Source organism: Thunnus albacares, chromosome 11 (genome assembly GCF_914725855.1).
Source record: "Thunnus albacares chromosome 11, fThuAlb1.1, whole genome shotgun sequence".
NCBI lineage: Eukaryota > Metazoa > Chordata > Actinopteri > Scombriformes > Scombridae > Thunnus > Thunnus albacares.
Window position 1 is genome coordinate 7427933 of NC_058116.1, and position 18722 is coordinate 7446654.

At 37.3% G+C, this 18722-nt stretch overlaps 5 protein-coding genes across 6 annotated transcripts; 2 read left to right on the forward strand and 3 right to left on the reverse strand.

The window, feature by feature from the left end:
* Window positions 1-1823: 1823 nt before the first annotated feature.
* Window positions 1824-3397, reverse strand: crygs3 (crystallin, gamma S3). Its single transcript, XM_044366041.1, has 3 exons — window positions 3380-3397; window positions 2816-3058; window positions 1824-2096 (listed from the first exon to the last, which is right to left on the reverse strand). The coding sequence occupies exons 1-3, from the start codon at window positions 3395-3397 to the stop codon at window positions 1824-1826; spliced, it is 534 nt and encodes a 177-aa protein (XP_044221976.1).
* A 1307-nt stretch (window positions 3398-4704) lies between these two features.
* Window positions 4705-5516, reverse strand: crygs4 (crystallin, gamma S4). Its single transcript, XM_044366249.1, has 3 exons — window positions 5508-5516; window positions 5092-5334; window positions 4705-4989 (listed from the first exon to the last, which is right to left on the reverse strand). Exons 1-3 carry the CDS (start codon window positions 5514-5516, stop codon window positions 4717-4719), a joined length of 525 nt encoding a protein of 174 aa, XP_044222184.1. The 3' UTR covers window positions 4705-4716.
* A 2030-nt stretch (window positions 5517-7546) lies between these two features.
* LOC122992014 (gamma-crystallin M2-like) lies at window positions 7547-9142 on the reverse strand. 2 transcript variants are annotated; one of them, XM_044365534.1, is made up of 3 exons: window positions 9129-9142; window positions 8694-8936; window positions 7547-8145 (listed from the first exon to the last, which is right to left on the reverse strand). In XM_044365534.1, the coding sequence occupies exons 1-3, from the start codon at window positions 9135-9137 to the stop codon at window positions 7870-7872; spliced, it is 528 nt and encodes a 175-aa protein (XP_044221469.1). In that variant the 5' UTR covers window positions 9138-9142; the 3' UTR covers window positions 7547-7869. The 2 variants fall into 2 exon arrangements, with proteins under 2 accessions (XP_044221469.1, XP_044221470.1); XM_044365535.1 differs by having other exon boundaries at window positions 8703-8936; window positions 9129-9137.
* A 1942-nt stretch (window positions 9143-11084) lies between these two features.
* On the forward strand, window positions 11085-12043 carry LOC122992013 (gamma-crystallin M3-like). The gene is made up of 3 exons (XM_044365533.1): window positions 11085-11093; window positions 11288-11527; window positions 11768-12043. Exons 1-3 carry the CDS (start codon window positions 11085-11087, stop codon window positions 12041-12043), a joined length of 525 nt encoding a protein of 174 aa, XP_044221468.1.
* A 3139-nt stretch (window positions 12044-15182) lies between these two features.
* LOC122992008 (gamma-crystallin M3-like) lies at window positions 15183-16000 on the forward strand. Its single transcript, XM_044365528.1, has 3 exons — window positions 15183-15214; window positions 15330-15578; window positions 15719-16000. The coding sequence occupies exons 1-3, from the start codon at window positions 15206-15208 to the stop codon at window positions 15998-16000; spliced, it is 540 nt and encodes a 179-aa protein (XP_044221463.1). The 5' UTR covers window positions 15183-15205.
* The last annotated feature ends 2722 nt before the right edge of the window (window positions 16001-18722 follow it).

The following is an 18722-nucleotide window of genomic DNA, read 5'->3' on the forward strand; positions in this document are numbered from 1 at the left end:
GTAATGCTGAATATACGATTACAATGTACACATCATAAATTAGCTGTTGATAGCTATATTTTCCATGTTTACAAACCAAGCAAGCAAGTATACATTGACCAGATGTCTCAGATTGTGCTGGTTTCAAGCTGGGTGTCCCAATAAATGTGTTTTTAACATTCACTACCAAACTGTCCCAGTTTTCACCACAATTAAAATACACTTGTTTTTAGTGCTTACATAGACATTTATCATGCTCTGTCCCACTCATTATTACCTAACCCAATATAAAAACAATGCACCATGCGTCTGAATTCAACACTGATTTGTCTGTATGTGTGCAAATCAATGTGTCATTGTCAAGGCTTTTGCTAAACTATGACACTTGAGGCTCTTACTGACAGAACCTCTGACAGTATGCTAATGCCTAGCTATCATGCTGAACAGAGTCAGCCTTTTCTAAAGATCTCCAGGAGGCTTACTCGTTCCTTTGCAAAGTACCTAGCAATGAAAATGCTGTTTTCTGCTCATACTGCAAGAGTACATTTTTGGTCCTGCATGCTGGAAATGTTGATATAAAAGATCATATTAATACAGCCAAACATAAGCGGTGATTTCCCTGAGAGTTCCAGAAAAGAAACTCTGCAAAGCAAAAAGACTGCAAAGCAAAAAGTACCCAGAAATCCTCTTTCTTTAAAGGCTCTTTTTCTCGGTTTTTGTTATTAATGAGATGCAATGGTGATTTAATTTTTTGATGTTTTAATCTTTGTAAACTCATGACCAGCTCATGGTGTAGCATTGTGAAGATGTAAATTAAAGTTATTTTTATGTTATAGTCTATAAAGTTATTTATTGGCCACAAAGAGATTTGTACTTTGTTCTGTTTTAAAAAAAATAAATAAAGCTGGCAGAGAATGTGTCACAGTCGGCCATTTAGCCGGCAGCCTGCACTTATGCACACTGACAAATACCGTGGTGGATTATGAGAGACCAAACATAGTTTTCGGTCTGCTGAGGCGCTGTCCATGGTATTGAAAGGCGCACTTGGTAGGTGTGCTAAGGGCTGATATAATTGTCCCCCATCCTGATGAAAACAGCTATGGTGTATGCATAAGCGCATACATGTGCATGTGCATGAATGTGTGGTACATTTAAGGGTCCCAGTTTGGGGATTTGAAAATATGGTCACTTTAAGCAAGTAGCAATACACTACTGGTCTTATGTTACACGCATGTAATGTCATGCATGTAACAGTCAACTGCTCTCTTGATCCTGTTGACATTAATCATGTTTTACATTTTGCCTTTGTGTTGTCACACACAATGTTCATCAGAAACAGCCAAAGAGTTTATCTTTATGACTTTTAAATGTGTAGTTTGACAAATACTGAAAAAGGGCACTTTTAAGAAACGTATGGTGCTGACCTCTCTCTTAAAAGTAGAAAGACTGTGATCATGAAAAGCCTAAACTTGTATCTTCAGAAAACAAAACTACTAACTCTTCATAGATTTTTACAGCATTTTAAATCCTCAATTCCACTGTGGCTTTTAAAAGCAAAGAAAGGTCCAGTGTTGCATAAGTGGCTGTGCAGTGATTGAATTATGAATTATAACATTGTACTAGGATACAATTAGATTTTGTTTACTGTTTATTCTCACTGAATGAAAGTTTTTCTCAATAATAATACAAATATATGTTCTCAGTGTAATTTATACTACCAACTGCTTGTAAATATGGGAAATAAGAAAATGGAGGACAGAGGGATAAATATACTCAGCACAATATATTTTTTATTAAATGTGCAAAGAACAGTAATGTGAAACACAAATCAAGAGAGAGACAGTCTAAAAGTCATGGACGCGGCGGATGGACCCCACGGTGGGGTTCATGGCTGCCCACTCAATAAAGCGGCGGTACTCTCCCTTCTCCAGCAGGTACTGGCGTCCACGGAAGTTGGGGAGCTCGTAGAAGACCCAGGCACCGTCCTGCACGTGGGCAGAGTGGACCTCTTGGAATTGCCAGTGTTCGAGCAGGGTGCTCACATCTTCACTGAACTCCATCATCTTACCGGTGAAGTGAAGACACTCGTAGATACGAATCCTGAACAAACCAGAGGTCTGCAAAACAACCATAATTACAAACATTTTAGAAAATATACTGATGGTATATAGTTGGTTTGAGTATTTGTTGCACATTGCAACTGAAGACAAGATTAAAAGACAAGGTTAAAATTTTCTCCTTTTTTCACATTTTCTAATATACAATATCAAATATCCAATCTTGTCTCCTATAAATTACATTTACTTATTTGTATTCCCAATTACACTTTGAAAGGAAATGTAATTGCTTTCTGAAAATGTTTATTCAAATGTAGGAAGAGCTACATTTATGTACCATACACAGCTCTTAAGGAGGTGGTCAGGGTAGACGGTGAGTGCAGGACTAATGCAACAGGTACTTAATTTAAGGAAAGATTATGATCATGGTTAAATATTAAACTAAACATGTCATGTTTAATATAACCATGAAGTTTAATAATGTGATAGTTGATAAGTTTTGCAAGCGCTAATATTGTTCATCTGATACATTGGTACATATGATGCATTCAGCATCAACATATTGCAACTTTCTAAATACGTTCATTAACAACATTTCTTTGTTATACAGTATCGATAAACACTTAATCTGGGCACCATAACAGTTCCTACAAAATGAATTCTATGTTGCAAATTAGCTGTATATAAAGGTTGTGTGTGTGTGTAATGAATTTGTCAGGTGTATGTGAATAAATAGAATAATGTTCATCATATTATAATAATCAGTACATCATACTCACATTTCGTACAATCCGGCAAGACCTTATGCTGTCATTGTAGCCCATCCATTGCTGGTAATCAGGGTACTCTCCTCTGGTCAGGATGTACTGGTAGCCCAGGTAGTTGGGCCTCTCATACAGAACCCAGGCTCCACTCTCCACCCGAACTGAGTTGCAGCGGCTAAAATGGATGTTAAGCTCAGGACAGTCACTGTTGCACTCATAATATCGACCTTGGAAGTTCCTGTCTTCGTAAAAGATGATCTGTGAAAAAAATACAAAGTGATGGAGGACCTTGCATGTTCAGTAAGTTGTCTGAGCTAAACCTGTCAATGTAGTAACTCTAAAGACATTTCTCATTGTCCAACAGTACCAGTCAAAAGTTTGGACACACCTTCCCAATTCCCTTGAATCAGAAAGTGTGTCCAAACTTTTGACTGGGACTGTATATCCAAAATGACGGTAAACAAGCAAACAGCGCAAACAAACAAACAGGATGACCGTTGATGATTGTATAATCTGTGTAATAAATCAAATAATACAGACAATGGCTCACAGGCATAATCTGCTTGCCTGTCTGCTTACCTTTCCTACACGGTCCATGTTTGGGCCTCACACCAACTATTGGTAACAGTTTGTTTATCCCACTTTTCACATACACAATATTGCCTACAGGACTGGTCCAGATTTATATATACAGTGTATGTGGGCACACTGAAATGCACTCCCAGGGGCAGCATTGTTTTTGTAATTGCCTCAGCATTTACTGTATATCTGCACAATGGCTGATGCTGCAATTGTTTTAAAAATGCTCGGCTTTATAGTGTTTACTCACTATTGCGATGGCTGACCTTTTGATCCGTCAATGCGTGATTCTAGAAACGATTTATTGATCAAATTAAATTGTCTTCTGCGTACTGGTACTGAGGCTGATACTGTGATCCTGGCTTGTGGCCACACAGCAGCGTGGTATGAGCTTAACGTCTGTTTTGGAGGGGACGGCTGATTACAGACTGTAATGCTCCATCCTCTTGTCTCCCTGCACATCCACACCTCAGTGCACAGTCAGCTGACCACTCTCAGACAAGCTCTGAAAGACATGGTGAATGGGAGGCTCATTATTCTTTGTTTATATCAGCAGCTGAATGTGTTTACAGCCAAAGAAGAGCGTGGCTCATTACTCAAAGTACATTATATGATTTGAGACTCAAAGCAGCATTTAGAGTTTTAGTGTTTTCCAAGTTGTCAACAATGTGTATAGACATTTTTCTTGTTTTTTAGAATGGGAGTCGGGGTCATTCGTAGCACTGTGACCAAACAATGGTATAAACAGCCTCTGGCTGTTACTGTATTCAAATCTGTGACCATACAAGAACCTCTAATGCCAATGCAACTGTGCTGCCCTATTAATATCTACAAAATTGACACAATACCATCCAACAGCATCAGAAACTACAGCCTCCAAAATAGCCATTAAGTTCAAATAACACTTAACAGTGTCAACAAAAATTGATTATAACCTTCATGAAAGTGGTCTGTTGTATTTGACTGCATTAGTTTTAGCTAGGTGTACCTAATAAATAGTCAACTGAGTGTTTATTTTATGTGTTTTATGAGTGTTATGAACAGTTTTGAAATTTTGGTTGAGATGATATGTTCAGGTAACTAATATGAGTATAATATTTATATAATATTAATAATATAATAAAGTTTATTGTACAGTAAGTATGACTGATATACTTTACAATACAGGTAAAATATGTTATTCGTTGTACTGTTTTATTATTATCATATTTATCTCTCTTTATATTATATTTCATGATACGTGGAAATTTGAATTCAACTTTACAGGGGCACAAACAAAGATTTGCATTAAAGCCATTTATTGGAATGCATTTCATTTCAGGAAACTGATTGAAGAACTACAACTCCATGATTCTTCTGATGGAGCCCACGGTTGCTTTCAGAGCTCCCCACACTGAGTGGTGTCGGTACTCCCCTTTCTCCAGCAGGTACTGGCGACCACAGAAGTTGGGATGTTCAAAGAACACCCAGGACCCCTCTAGGACCTTGCAGGACTGGACTTCACGTGTGGGCCACTTCTCCTGGAAAGACTTCATGTTTTCTGTCAACTCCAGAGATTGGCCGTCAAAGTTTGGCCGGTCGAACAGCTTCAGCTTGCATGGCCCTTTGGCCTGAAACCAAATCAGTCGTTATAATGTGTGAAATTACATGTGTGACAAAGAAAATGTGCTCTTTTTTCATATTACTTTTTATTATGGCACCTGGTGACTTACGTTTTTGATGATCCTGCAGGATCTGACACAGTCATTGAAGCCCATCCAGTGGTGGTAGTCATTGTATTCCCCTGGACCGATAACGTACTGGTAGCCTGTGAAGTTGTTGCGCTCAAATAGCACCCACCAGCCTCCCTCTACCTTGACTGAGTTACATCGGCGGATGTAGCCATGCAGGTCAGCTGAGTCCCCTTTGCAGTCATAGGACTTTCCCTGGAAGTCCCTATCCTCGTAAAACACAATCTAGAAAGAAGAGAAACAGACCAGATGATTCACTTTTAAATAAATCATCTGTATTTGCACTTTTTTAAATTCCCACTTACAATACATCTGATTTCAGTGTTTAGTACAAAATTTGTCCCTCCAAGTAGATGTACATGTTACATGTGTTACATGTATACTGTAAATTTTCTAACCTTCTCCATCTGTGAAGCTTCAAATACTGGGCATAGTAACCAACGCAGTACTCTTTATACACAGCAGAGACAATACTACCAAATGCATGGTTAGCAGTGCATGTAGCAGTTATTACAATTCAAATATTCATCTAGATTCTGCCCTTTGTTCTTACTCACTGAATTGCCTCTCCACACACAATAGATGTTTAGCAGTGCCAAGTATCTAAACCTCAGTCACTGCTCAATCCAATCTGATCTGAACCAGTGCCATAAATGTTTCGTTTATGTTTTAACAGTGTAGTGTATGTGGCCCACAGATTACTTCTACATTAATTAACTATGCACTTACAAAATATGTAATTACTTACAAAGCATAAATTATGACAACAATCATGGCAAATAAATGACACTGGTAACATAAATTTAGACGCAAATAGTGGTCCACTAATTATATTCAGTTTTGTCATTCAAAACTTGTGAAAAATATTTGTCATAACTTTGAAAACTCAACTGCTTTCTAGAACAAAAGTGAAGGACAAAAATAACACCAAAACAACTTTGTAGATGTCTTTTTAGCCACAGTAGCAGCATAGCTCTAAGGATGGCAATGTAGGTCTGTTGGTCTGTACACCACATTGGTCCAGACTGAAATAAAGACTGAAATCCAGTGGATGGATGGAAATTTTGTACAGAGATCTATCATTTCCAGATAATGAATCATAATGACCTTGGTGATCCCTGACCCTGACTTTCCCTCTAGTGCCACCATGAGGTTGATATTTGTGGTTTTGAAATATCTCGACAATGATTGGATGGATTGCAATGAAATCTGACAATCATGTTCAGGATGAATTATAATAACTTTGGTGACCCCCTGACTTTTTTGAGTTATAGAGCTAGAGTGAGAAATCTGACCCTTAAAACTGACTACTGCTGCTATCCAAATTATCTACATTGCAGGATTAATATACAGTAGGTCCTCTTGTGGTTTAATTAAACTTCATTAAACTTACATCAGCAAAATTGCGAAGGCAATTTTAGAAAGAGATTAACCACAAAAAATAATGTGTACTGAAATAAACAAATCTATAGTGTAAATTGTACAAATGTTGCTGATACTGTTGTGGTGTTGAACATTTACTTACTAAAGAACTCACAGTTTAAAAGACTTTCATTTTATAGTGATTGCATAGTGGTGCACCACACTGTGCACACCACTATTTATCACTATAAAATCAAGGGGCCCTCCACTAAAGGTTATTTTATTATTCATTTACGATTAAATTTAACAAATAAAGATAATGTTATCACAAACACATAGTATCAGCATCAAATATACTTAAAGGTTGTGATAATACCATATCAAATCAATAAGCAAATAAACAATATGTGTAAGTGGTGTATCTAACTTTACATATATCTGCTGAGCCACTATTTTCATATAAAGTTACAAAGAGTATATATCTTACCTCATTTTCATTTCCTTCTTTGTTTAATTTACAATAAGGTATTTTAACTGGTAGAAGACATACAGTACTCAGAGTTTCAACATAAAACATAAACATGTCTACAGTATTGGCCTGAAATTATGACACTGTGAAGTCCACATAAATGCTGAAAAAAGCATCTGTGCAGACAGATACAGTATGTTGGTGTTCAAATGTTTTTTACCAATAATGTCTAATGTTAACATTTTGTAAATGAGTGAATGAGTGATCTTACACTTGTCAACATTCTTTTTCTTATTATATAAAACCCATCCTTTTTTGTTTGTTTCATTTTGTTTTGTTTCTGTCCTGTGCTGAACACTTATTTGTGTACACTAGATGACAAGACTAGAAGATGTCAGATAACAAAAAATGAAAGAATATAGACAGCATTGTAATGGGTAGGTAATATATTTTTATTCATTTGAGTGCAATAATCTGGGGAGAAGGACAGGTGTCCTGATGGAAAAAGGAGTTTGGAAGCTGAAGGGTCTCAAATTCTGGAACTCTCAACCACCTGAAGGGTTCTAGAACTCTGGAGGCCTCAAGGTTGTGAAATGATTACAGAACTTTAGTGGCACCATTACTCTGGAACTCAAAACTTTTCAAATGATTTTTAACTTTGGTTGTATTGGGGCTTTTGAACCTCGTAGGGGTTCTAGAATTCTGGAGGCCTCAAGGTTATGAAACCATGAACTTGCTCAAGATTCCAGAACTTCAGTGGCATCAGAACTCTGGAACTCAGAATATTTCAAATAATTTGTAACTTTGGTTGTATTGGGGCTTTGGAACCTTTTAGGGGTTCTAGAAATCATGTGACCTCAAAGTTCTGGAGCTGGATCATCTTCAACTTTTGTGGCCTCTGGAACTCTACAAACCTGGTCGTTGCTGTTCTAAAAATCTGTGATCATGCGGAAGGAGCCCACAGCAGGGGAGGTGGCACCCCAATCTGTATAGTTGTGGTACTCGCCACGTTCCAGGAAGTACTGCTGTCCGTGATAGTCGGGCAGTTCGTAGAGGACCCAAGCACCATCCATCACCACACAGGAGTGGAACTCCCGAAACTTGAAGGCCTCGTAAACCGATGGGCAATCGTCAACACACTCTACCGCTTGACCTGCAAAGTCCTGCTTTTCGTAGAATCTGATCTTCCAGGACTTTCCATATACCTTGAAAGAATCATACACATTAGAGCCAAATAATTAGAGAGTGATATAATATTATACTAGTATTTAGAATGTGAATCTGTTAACTTGTTGGTGTTTCCTCAGTTACTTTGAGGGCACATCTACAAATGGGTTTCTTGGCTGTTTTCCTAGATTCCTTCAATAAATGATGGGCATGGGCATGGACATAAAGCACACTGCTGCCAAATCATGAGCCTTTTATCTCTCCGTTTTGTCTGTTGGCCTTTGACTGATTACTGCTTGGTTGGTGCACTCTGTGGTATTTCACTGGAGTTGGAAATACTCCTGCACCAAATTAACCCACAAATGTCAAAAAATAAATAAATTACTACCCAATTTGACTTTGTTATTATGTTTTATCAAATCTATAACGTGGTGTGGTAAGCCTACCCACATCTCAATGAAATTGATACATTAACAATATAATTTACAATTATACAAAGAAGACAATCAATACTAGATGATGAATTTGAAAGCTTTGTTACCTGATGATTATGTATTAAAAAGCATGTAGTGTTTAGTGAGCTTACATTCTTGACAGAGCGACATGACTTGATGCTGTCATTGAATCCCATCCACTGCTGGTAATCAGGGTATTCCCCGGGGCTCAGGATGTACTGGTAACCAGTGTAGTTAGGGCGCTCGTACAGCACCCAGCAGCCACTCTCCACTTTGATGGAGTTGCAGTGGCTGAAGTAAGAGCGCAGGTCTGGGCAGTCAATGCTGCACTCATGGCATCGGCCTTGGAAATTCTTATCCTCAAAGAACACAATCTGGATGGAAGAAAGCAGAGGCAAATCCTGGTAAACTAGCAGCCCAACATTGTAATAAATACAACAATAACACATTGTTGTGCCAGGCTACAATAAAAATGACAAAATGATTAGACAAAAGACAGTTTGAACACATTCTCATTTTGCCTGTAAGATCTTCGAAAGCTTTTTAAGATAGCATTTGCTCCTTACCTTCCCCATTTTTACTGATGTTGCTTGCCTCCCACCCAGCTGCAGCTGTGTTGTGGTTTATATCGAAATGCAGAATGTGCAGACGAGGGAAAGCTATTGTTATCTAAATTAGCTGATTTGCATATCAGCAAAATGGTCAAGTTTGATTTCCCTTTGTCCACATGTGATGGCCTCATATCAAAGAATTGCCAGAACTGAGATGGGAAACTTATTCTATTTAATAATAACTGTGTGGTTGTTGAGTTCTGTCCTATCAAAGGGTTATTACTTGTCTTTAATGCCCATATACTTAAGCATCTTGTTCCTGCTAGAAATGCACCAACATATTTTATCCAGTTTGTTGTTAGTTACAGATTACAGATACACACAAAATACAATGTAAAAAAAAACCTAATAGATGACAGAACTCCAACAAGCAAATGTGTTGAATGTTACTGTACTTTGTTTTGGGCTCTTTCATTTCTGTTTGGAACTGTTCCAGCAGGTAGAACAGCTTGTCTGTCCACTAATCTAAAGGTTGGCAGTTCAATCCCCGGCTCCTCCGCTACATGTGTTGGGGTGTCCTTGAGCATTTGTTCCAGATGCATGGCTCGCTAAGTGAATGTGTGTATGTGAGATGGGGAATGAGAAGCAAATTGGAAAGCACTTCAGATAAAAGTGCTGTATAAATGCATTCCATTGACCAATTTTAATACCATGACATATTGTGGCGGATTCTTCTTGCATTATGAAAACAAACTTTGCTAGTTTAAATTCACAAAACTTGGTTTCATTAAACTGAACATCCTTTTCAAAGCTAATAGTGCTTTTTCTCAGCCAAAAAACACACCTTTCAATCCCAGGTGGAGCTGCAGTGCCACCTCCTCAAAGATTAGCTCCCAGCAGACATTCACAGGTGTCATAGGGAAAGCACAGGTGCAAATAATATTAATGATGGCCCCTGTTCCATAGGTAGAATACAGTCACAATGTTACTTAATGCATTGAGAAAGGTTTATTTGACATGAGAGTCACTAATGAAATGAATGTCAGTGAGTCAGTTGCTTTATGGTGATTACTAAAGTATATATATATATGTGTATATATATATATATATATATATGTAATATAAACTGGATCTTGCATTATGACATAATCTTGTGGCCCTGTCCTGCATACTCTATTAAAATCATATTTTAACATCTTTATTGTTTTATTTTCTGTTCTGCTCACATGGTATCTTTTCTTAAATAAAGTTGTGTTTTATCAAATTATCACAAACTAACTGACCCACAGAAAGCTATGTGGTATTCCAGTTTAGGAGTGCTTATTGCAAATAAATAAAAGTACAATAAATGAGTCATCATAGTGTGTTGTGTGCACTGCACTTGATGGGAACTTGGAGGCAACAGGGGCCTAATAGCAAATGTTTGCCCCTTGGCCCCTAAACAGGTTAATCCAGCCGTGCCATCAGTAATTCATTTCCACACACATCATCACTGAGACTGACACCAACCCTACCTCGATTTCCTTCAGGTTGGGCTTTTAAACTTATTTTATTGGTAAAGCCGATTCACCCCGAATATACCCTAATGTCATGAAATTGTGGAGTAAATCTTATTAAATACACCTGTAGATATTTGAAATGCGTTGTCCCAATTCTTAAGGCATCACACACACTCACCAAATGTGATCTAACTCAGATTTTCCTTGTCACTCTACTCCAGTCTGAGAAATATGAAAACTGTAGCTCAGTTTTTCTCCCTCCTCTCCTGCCTTGTGTCTTCCATCCATTTCCCCTCCCTTTGTTCTGGATCATGATGGCACAAATGAAATTAACAGCGATCGCAGAGCTGCTTATTCATCAGCTTCCAGATAATTTGAATAACAAAACCCTGTTACAGCGTGTATAAAGTATAAAAGCCGCCTGGCAGCCACAGGTTGTTGGACAGATTCCCACAAACACAGATCATCAAACATGGGCAAGGTATGTAGAGACCAGAAAACACTTTTCAGTTTAGGAATGAACCCAACTGACACACAATGTAAACAAACGACTGGTGAAAAGTAAAAGAGAGGAACATGAAACAATCTGAGTTCACAAAAATTAATTTTATAAAAGGACAACTTAAAGCCATTTCCAAATCAGTTCATACAGTTTTTTGTTTTTTTCTTCTACAGATCATCTTCTACGAGGACAGGAACTTCCAGGGTCGCTCCTATGAGTGCATGAGCGACTGCTCTGATATGTCCACCTACCTGAGCAGGTGTACTTCCTGCAGGGTGGAGAGTGGCTGCTTCATGGTATACGACCGCCCCAACTACATGGGAAACCAGTATTTCCTAAGGAGGGGAGAGTACTCTGACTACAATTCTTTTGGCATGAGTGACTCTATCCGATCCTGCCGTTTAATTCCTCAGGTATGAGAGTTATAAAAAGATGCACAATATTATAATTGAGAACCCTAGTTGAGAATATTTGTAATCTTTAAGTAGTTGAATCAATTACTAATTCTGATTTGAAAGTAAATTTCTGCAACTGATGTTGGGTTTTTTGCTCTTTGGAGGATAAACCCATTTTACAAAGTTAACAGCAGCACAATTGTAATTCAAAAACTGCAGTCCATGCTAAGCTGTCTTCTTCTGCGTATTCATCAACAGCACAGAGGAACCTACAGGATGAGGATCTATGAGAGGGAGAACTTCCAAGGCCAGAGTCATGAGCTGATGGAGGACTGTGACAACATCCAGGACCGCTACCGCATGTCTGACTGCCAGTCCTGCAACGTGATGGATGGCCACTGGCTGATGTACGAGCAGCCCCACTACAGAGGCAGGATGATGTACATGAGGCCTGGAGAGTACAGGAGCATGAGAGATATGGGATACAGTGGCATGAGGCTCTGCTCCGCCAGGCGTATTATGGATTCCTGCTGAAGCAGAGTGAAATAATTTGTCATCAAATAAAATGAAAGAGAAATCAAATGCCACCCCTGTCATCTTGTCATTTTATCAAATAGAGGAAGTGCTTTTCTCAGGGCTAAATCTACATTACAAGTCCTGTGCAAACACAACAGTGCATCACTTTCTTCCATCTTCTTCCACATTGTATGACAGTATTTTTTTTTTTAACAAAGAGTTTATTTGTAATTCTGCACATTTGCATAGCTCACAGCTGCCTTATCAGAAAATTAAAACCAAAACCAACAAGAAATACACAAAACAATTTTTTTTTAAAGGGTACTATTCACAGTTCAGCAAACATACATAAAAATTATAAATCATGGTATTCTGTACATCCACATAGAGGAGTCACCCAATAAAGATAAAATAAATAAATGAAAGAAAAGTACTCTACAAGAAACAAATGTTAATCTTAGCCAATTTCATATTTACGTCAGTAAAGCTTCTTATCACATTGATAATCTATAATAAGCAATTACTGGAGCCCATCGGTTTAAAAACATGTCAGTCTTTACTAGGAGTTTTCCTGTTATTTTGTCCATTGAGTAAACGATCATTAACCTGTCTTTCCATTGATGTAAGGTTGGTGGCAGTGTTTTGAGCCAAGATAACGTAATCATTTTTTTTGCCACCAATAGAGGGATATTCAGCAAGTATGTGTATGACAGTATAAAATTTAAATGCATAAAGTCCAAATTACACTTTATCTTCAGCAAGCCAGTGAGGTATAGATATAAATACCGAAATAAATACTGTAGTATGATGTATACAAAATTTTAATGCACGCTATAAAGGTAACAGATGCCCTTTGACTTCACAGTAGCAAGTGTTAGCCACAATAAATCACATCCTGCAGTAATGCTATTATATCCTCTTTAAAACATCACATTGTAATCAGTTTTGTGCCATGCAGTTAGGTGGACCTGTAGTTATTAGTACACATGTATGAAACTTTGAGAGATGATTTTTTAATTTTTTAAGATCATCTGATTACATTCTCTACTGTACCAAACTGTTCAGTCTGATGCAAAGATGCTTCTAGATGAGAAAAACTGTGTAACTCTTGAAAGGGAACTCCACTGCTTTAACAGCATAAAGGTCAGTTTACTTGCTATGGGGAGGTATGACTTGGCCTGTGAAAACAATCATATAATGTCTTCTGTAGCTCTGGAGAAGGAAGGCTGGGGGTCAGGAAATGCCAGAAAATTATTGTGTGTTTTTTGAGCTTGTCCTATAGTACTGTGCAAAAGTTTTAGGCACTAAAAGTAAAGTGAGGATGCTTTCAAAAATAATGCCATGAATAGTTGTTATTTATCAATTAATGTCTTACAAAGCTCAATAAACAGAGGACACCCAAAATCAAATCAATATTTGCTGTGAGCAGCTTTGCTTTTAAAACAGCAGCAGTTCTCCTCGGTACACCTGCACACAGTTTTTCAAGGTACTTGACAAGTAGGTTGTTTCAAGTATCTTGGAGAAGTTGCCACAGTTCTTCTGTGGATTTCAGCATCTCAGTTGTTTCTGTCTCTTCATGTAATCCCAGACTGACTCCATGATGTTGAGATCAGGGCTCTGTGGGGACCAAACCGTCTGTTGCAGGACTCCTTGTTCTTCTTGTTGGTGTAGATAGTTCTCTGTGACTCTGGCTGTATGTTTGGGGTCGTTGACATGCTACAGAAGACATTTTGGGACCAATCAGACGCCTCCCTGATAGCATAATGGATAAGTATCTAGACATTTAAAGTGCCTAAAACTTTTGCACAGTACTGTACATAAGAGACTAAAATTTCCCATTTTAAGAGGGGGTGCAACAATTTCATTATCTGTGAAAGTACACTTTGTAGTTACTATTCGTGTTTTGTGTATGTAGCATTTAGTACAATTTATTTGTGTTTTTGCATGCTTCATTTTATGTGTAGTAGATGTTCATAATGTATACAGTATTCTGACTTTTAGTTACTTGAGTTTGGTTACTTATCTGTTCTTGTGCCTATTCTGAGGTCAATAAAGTGTTTCTTTTCATTTCTTTTTGCCTTTCTGGTGATTTTCAGAATTTTTCAGAGAAGGATTCTCAAGACAAACTGGCTCAGTGTCAATCAGTGTCTGGACTATAAATTACCACCACACCATTCAGACTGCATCACATTTATGTCCACTACTTACAAGAAAGATCTCACAAATGTAATAGGAATATACAGTACATAATACATGCTAATCCCTTCATAATAATAATAATAATCATCATCATCATCATCATCATCACCACCATCATCATCATCAGCATAATCATAATGATAACAACAACAACAACAACAACAACAACAACAATAATAGTAATATCATAACATGTTAATGTCATCAGGTAAAATATATTCTGTACTTTCAAATATTTAAGAAAAATGGGAAATAGATTTTGGCAGGGTTTTTGCATTATCCAAAAGTTTTAAAGGCAGTTTTATGATCCTAGGAAAATGTCTCATGGAGTACTCATGCTCATGGAGTATGTAGTCCTTATACTCATTTACAAACACAAAAATTACATTGTTTTCATCTGACAGAGACTACATGTAGTAAAGCGTATAAGGCCTGATTTTATATGTGTATTATTTGACATTAAAGTCACAATAGACACCAACAATAGATTAATTGTTAAACCTGAGTTTCTCACCCAGCCACTTATTTTATATTAAATAGTATCATACAGTTAAAGGCTAGCCTTTCATCATTGCTGTCAGGGAAGTGTTACAATCTCTTCTGTGACATGACAAAGATATAACTTTATGTATCAAGGTGATGGACTGATGAGTAATATGTGAGTACAACAAAGTGCTTGTCACCATAGACCAAACACTAACAGTACAAAGAGTTCCAGCTGATACATTTGTTACTGTGACCCACCTGTACCCCATAGGAGAGCCGCTGGAGTTGGCACTGCACCAGATGCATACAGTCTGGAATAATAACCATTTACAGACCGATTTAACAAACATTATAGTCCTGTATGCTATGCTGCTGAGTAAGATATTCAAAACAATGACACCATAGGTCATTTAGCTATCATGATGAGTATAAAAGTGACACACAGTTCGTCTGGGCAAAGTACCAGCACAATCAGAGATAGAATTGAACACCAAAATGGGCAGAGTAAGAGACCATTTTAATGTTTTACTATAATTCAGGTTGACAAATATAACATTTCATCATGTGCTATTTGTTAACATAAAGAAATGCTTTAAAAAATGTACTGTTTCATTTTCAGATCATCTTCTACGAGGACAGGAACTTCCAGGGTCGTTCCTATGAGACCAGCAATGACTGTGCTGAGCTGACCTCCTACCTGAGCCGCTGCAACTCCTGCAGGGTGGAGAGCGGCTGCTTCATGGTCTATGAACGTCCAAACTATATGGGCCACCAGATGCTGGTGAGGAGGGGAGAGTACCCCGACAACCAGCGTCTGATGGGAATGAGCATGAGCGACTGCATCCGTTCCTGTCGTATGATCCCCATGGTATGAAGATTTGCAAGGATTCATTAGCTCCTAAGTGTGAACATACTAACTGAAACCTCAATCAAATCTCTCCAACACACCATAGAGGCAGTTTTTGATAACAAAAGTAATCTTCTGTCTCTTCACGTGTCATTTTACAGCACAGAGGTCCATTCAGGATGAGGATCTACGAGAGGGAGAACTTCGGAGGTCAGATGAATGAGCTGATGGAAGACTGCGACTCCATCCAGGATCGTTACCGCATGCCCGAATGCCAGTCTGTTCACGTGATGGACGGCCACTGGCTGATCTACGAGCAGCCCCACTACAGAGGCAGGATGCTCTACCTGAGGCCCGGAGAGTACAGGAGCATGAGAGACATGGGAACAGGCCCCATGGATATGAGGATCGGATCCATCAAACGCATCATGGAATCCTGTTAGATAGAAAAGACTTGTAATCATGTAATCAATAAATATGAATAAATGGTTAATATCTACAGAGAATTTTTCAATGCATAATTCACATTGAGTTTCTAAACTTAAAGCTATTACAAAATGAAAGGAGAAAATTGCATGAATTATCAGCATCTAACTGCTCCCATATGTTTAAGGACCGTTTGGTCCATGGTGAATGCTGCCATTTTAAATAGCAAGGTCAAAAATTTTGTTCTGCCTATGAAATGTGTTATGTCAGATGATGCACGTGACATTAAAAAATGAATCTGAAAGGATGGAAATGGTAGCTGTGAGAATGTGCGTGATTCTCCAGAAGTTAATTACTCCAATATAATAAAACATAGCTTATTTGAGTGTTGAAATATGGCTTGAGGAAGACATGCCAGTGAACTACTACTTACAAGATGCAAAAGGGTCAATGCTCCAGCAACACTTGTATAAAGAACAACTTTATAGACCCTTTTCATAGCAAACATTTTGTTGTTTTAGCTGGAAAATTGCAGGTGGAACCCCTAACATTAATAACGCAACCTAACAGAACAGAGTGACCATTACTAATGAATTAGTTTTTCCTGTTATGATCAGTCCGCACTTTGGAAAAGGCCTGTTGTCAGACCATTTCTACTCATTTGGGTCATCATATCAAACAAAGAAAACATCTTCAGCCAAAAATACTGGCTTTTCTCATTAAATTCAACTAAGAGGGAGGCATAGTTTGTTTCTTGTTTCTTGTCCCATATGATCTGCTCCTCTGCCCTCCTGCTAGAATTTGTGTCTTTCCATCACCCCTCAGTACAATTTAGAGAGCTTTCATATGTCTACATTCAAACGATTTTTATAAAAAATAAAATAAATTGTAATTTTAATTTAAAATGTTTATTTACAGTCAATAAAGAGTGCATTCAAAGAAATTTTATAATAAATATAATAATAAATAATACAAATTTTTGACTAAATTTAATAGGTAAGAATAGAATAGATCATATTTTTTTCTCAGTCCATTAAGGCTCCACTGAAAGATTAAAAAGATAAAGACTTTCATAATGAGAATGCCAATAACGGGTCACTTTTACACATTTTCTGAATGAACAAAACCTTGATAAGACTGCTAAAACAGCACCGAGTGTTTGTAATTAAAGTCAATTTCAGACAAAAAAAAACAAAAACTAACCTTTCAGGCACAGCAATGAATTGTTGTTTTTGTTTGTAGTTATTTATGTGGATCCAATTAAAGGAGAAAATATAACAATGATGTTGTTGAAGTTTCCATAAAGGCAAATTACCTCTATTAATACTCCACTGCAAGTGATAGCTGCTTGTAAGATATGTGGTTAGGAAACAGTAACAATAACTACTCATTTTACTTTTATTGGTGGCATGGATGGGCATTGCCTTTAAAAAAAGACATCCAAAAAAAGGGCAGAGGTCCAATCAGATGACATGTTCATTTGTTTCAATAACACTGTACACATATAGACTTATGGAATTTATCCAAACGTACACTGTAAATATTTTATTTCCATCACTGTTCCACAATAAATCAAAGCCTGCTGCATGAGTGACCTACATCTCTCAATAAGCCTCACCTCACCAGCATTTGTGATCACAGCTACTGTACTATACCATGAAGGACACAGACACCAAACATATTACATACTAAAAGTGTATTTGAATTGCAACATTTAAATCTTTAGTTCGGTACATTTGGGCTGGTGAGAGAATTGCCAGGAGTAACAATGCCATCATGGTGCACAATAAATGACCACAATAATATTGGCTGATAATGTAGGCTTAGCAGCTGGATATTTTAATGCAATCAAAAACTCAGAAACACAAAGTTCTACAGATGAAAGCAAATGGATGTTATGTTACATCTGATAGCTAACAGCTCTTCATGCTTAGAAAGCTAAAGAGAACAAAATAAATAAAGTTTGATTCAATTCAAACCAACGTGAACCCTTCAGAACAAATAAACAAAAATAATAATAATACAGTATAATTACTTACATATAATTACATGAACTACATTTTTTAAGTTTATAAAATATGTGGCTGTTTGGACTTATAACCAAAGAGCAACTAGCTCATGATCATACTGTAATAAGTCCTATAAGTCTCTATAAATTACAACCTTAGTGGTTTGTTTATTATACATGAAGCATGGATATGGAGATGGGAAGTGCTTATTACTGTTGACATTTTACAACAAATAAGGTTCAACAGTAAAATATATTAGACTTCATAAAAATCCATTTTCATTCAAGCCTTCTTGGATTCTATCCATCTGTACAGTATGTACATGTATCAACAGAGATATTTTAATCCCTATCAGCCAGGTAATTATGCAATTGTGCTTTTCTTATATATCTATATTGATATCGATACCTATATATTTCTTATCTGATATGTTTATATAAATTGGTATTGAATCATATTTCTAAGAAAATATGTTTCATCATTTACAGTAGTGAGTGAATCATCCCATACACTGTGGAAGATAGAGACGGCTGTTTATCCATTACAGTTAGAAGCTTCTCTTTATTTTCTTTATGTCAGACAACAATACTGCATGTATACAGTACATGCATTTCAACCAGAGTGTATAGCGCTAAATAATAACCCTTTAATGCCCTGACTGCTCAGTAGGCTTCTATGGCATGTTGTTGCTGGGTCAGGGTTTTGCACAATAGAAGCCCTACATACTTTT

Coding starts and splice junctions, on each gene's coding strand:
- crygs4 (XM_044366249.1), bottom strand. Junction 4,990..5,091: donor CCTGCAGGATCATCAAAAAC/GTAAGTCACCAG, acceptor ATTTGGTTTCAG/GCCAAAGGGCCATGCAAGCT.
- LOC122992013 (XM_044365533.1), top strand. Junction 11,528..11,767: donor CCTGCCGTTTAATTCCTCAG/GTATGAGAGTTA, acceptor ATTCATCAACAG/CACAGAGGAACCTACAGGAT.
- LOC122992014 (XM_044365534.1), bottom strand. Junction 8,146..8,693: donor CATGTCGCTCTGTCAAGAAT/GTAAGCTCACTA, acceptor GATTCTTTCAAG/GTATATGGAAAGTCCTGGAA.
- LOC122992008 (XM_044365528.1), top strand. Junction 15,579..15,718: donor CCTGTCGTATGATCCCCATG/GTATGAAGATTT, acceptor GTCATTTTACAG/CACAGAGGTCCATTCAGGAT.
- crygs3 (XM_044366041.1), bottom strand. Junction 2,097..2,815: donor CTTGCCGGATTGTACGAAAT/GTGAGTATGATG, acceptor GTTGTTTTGCAG/ACCTCTGGTTTGTTCAGGAT.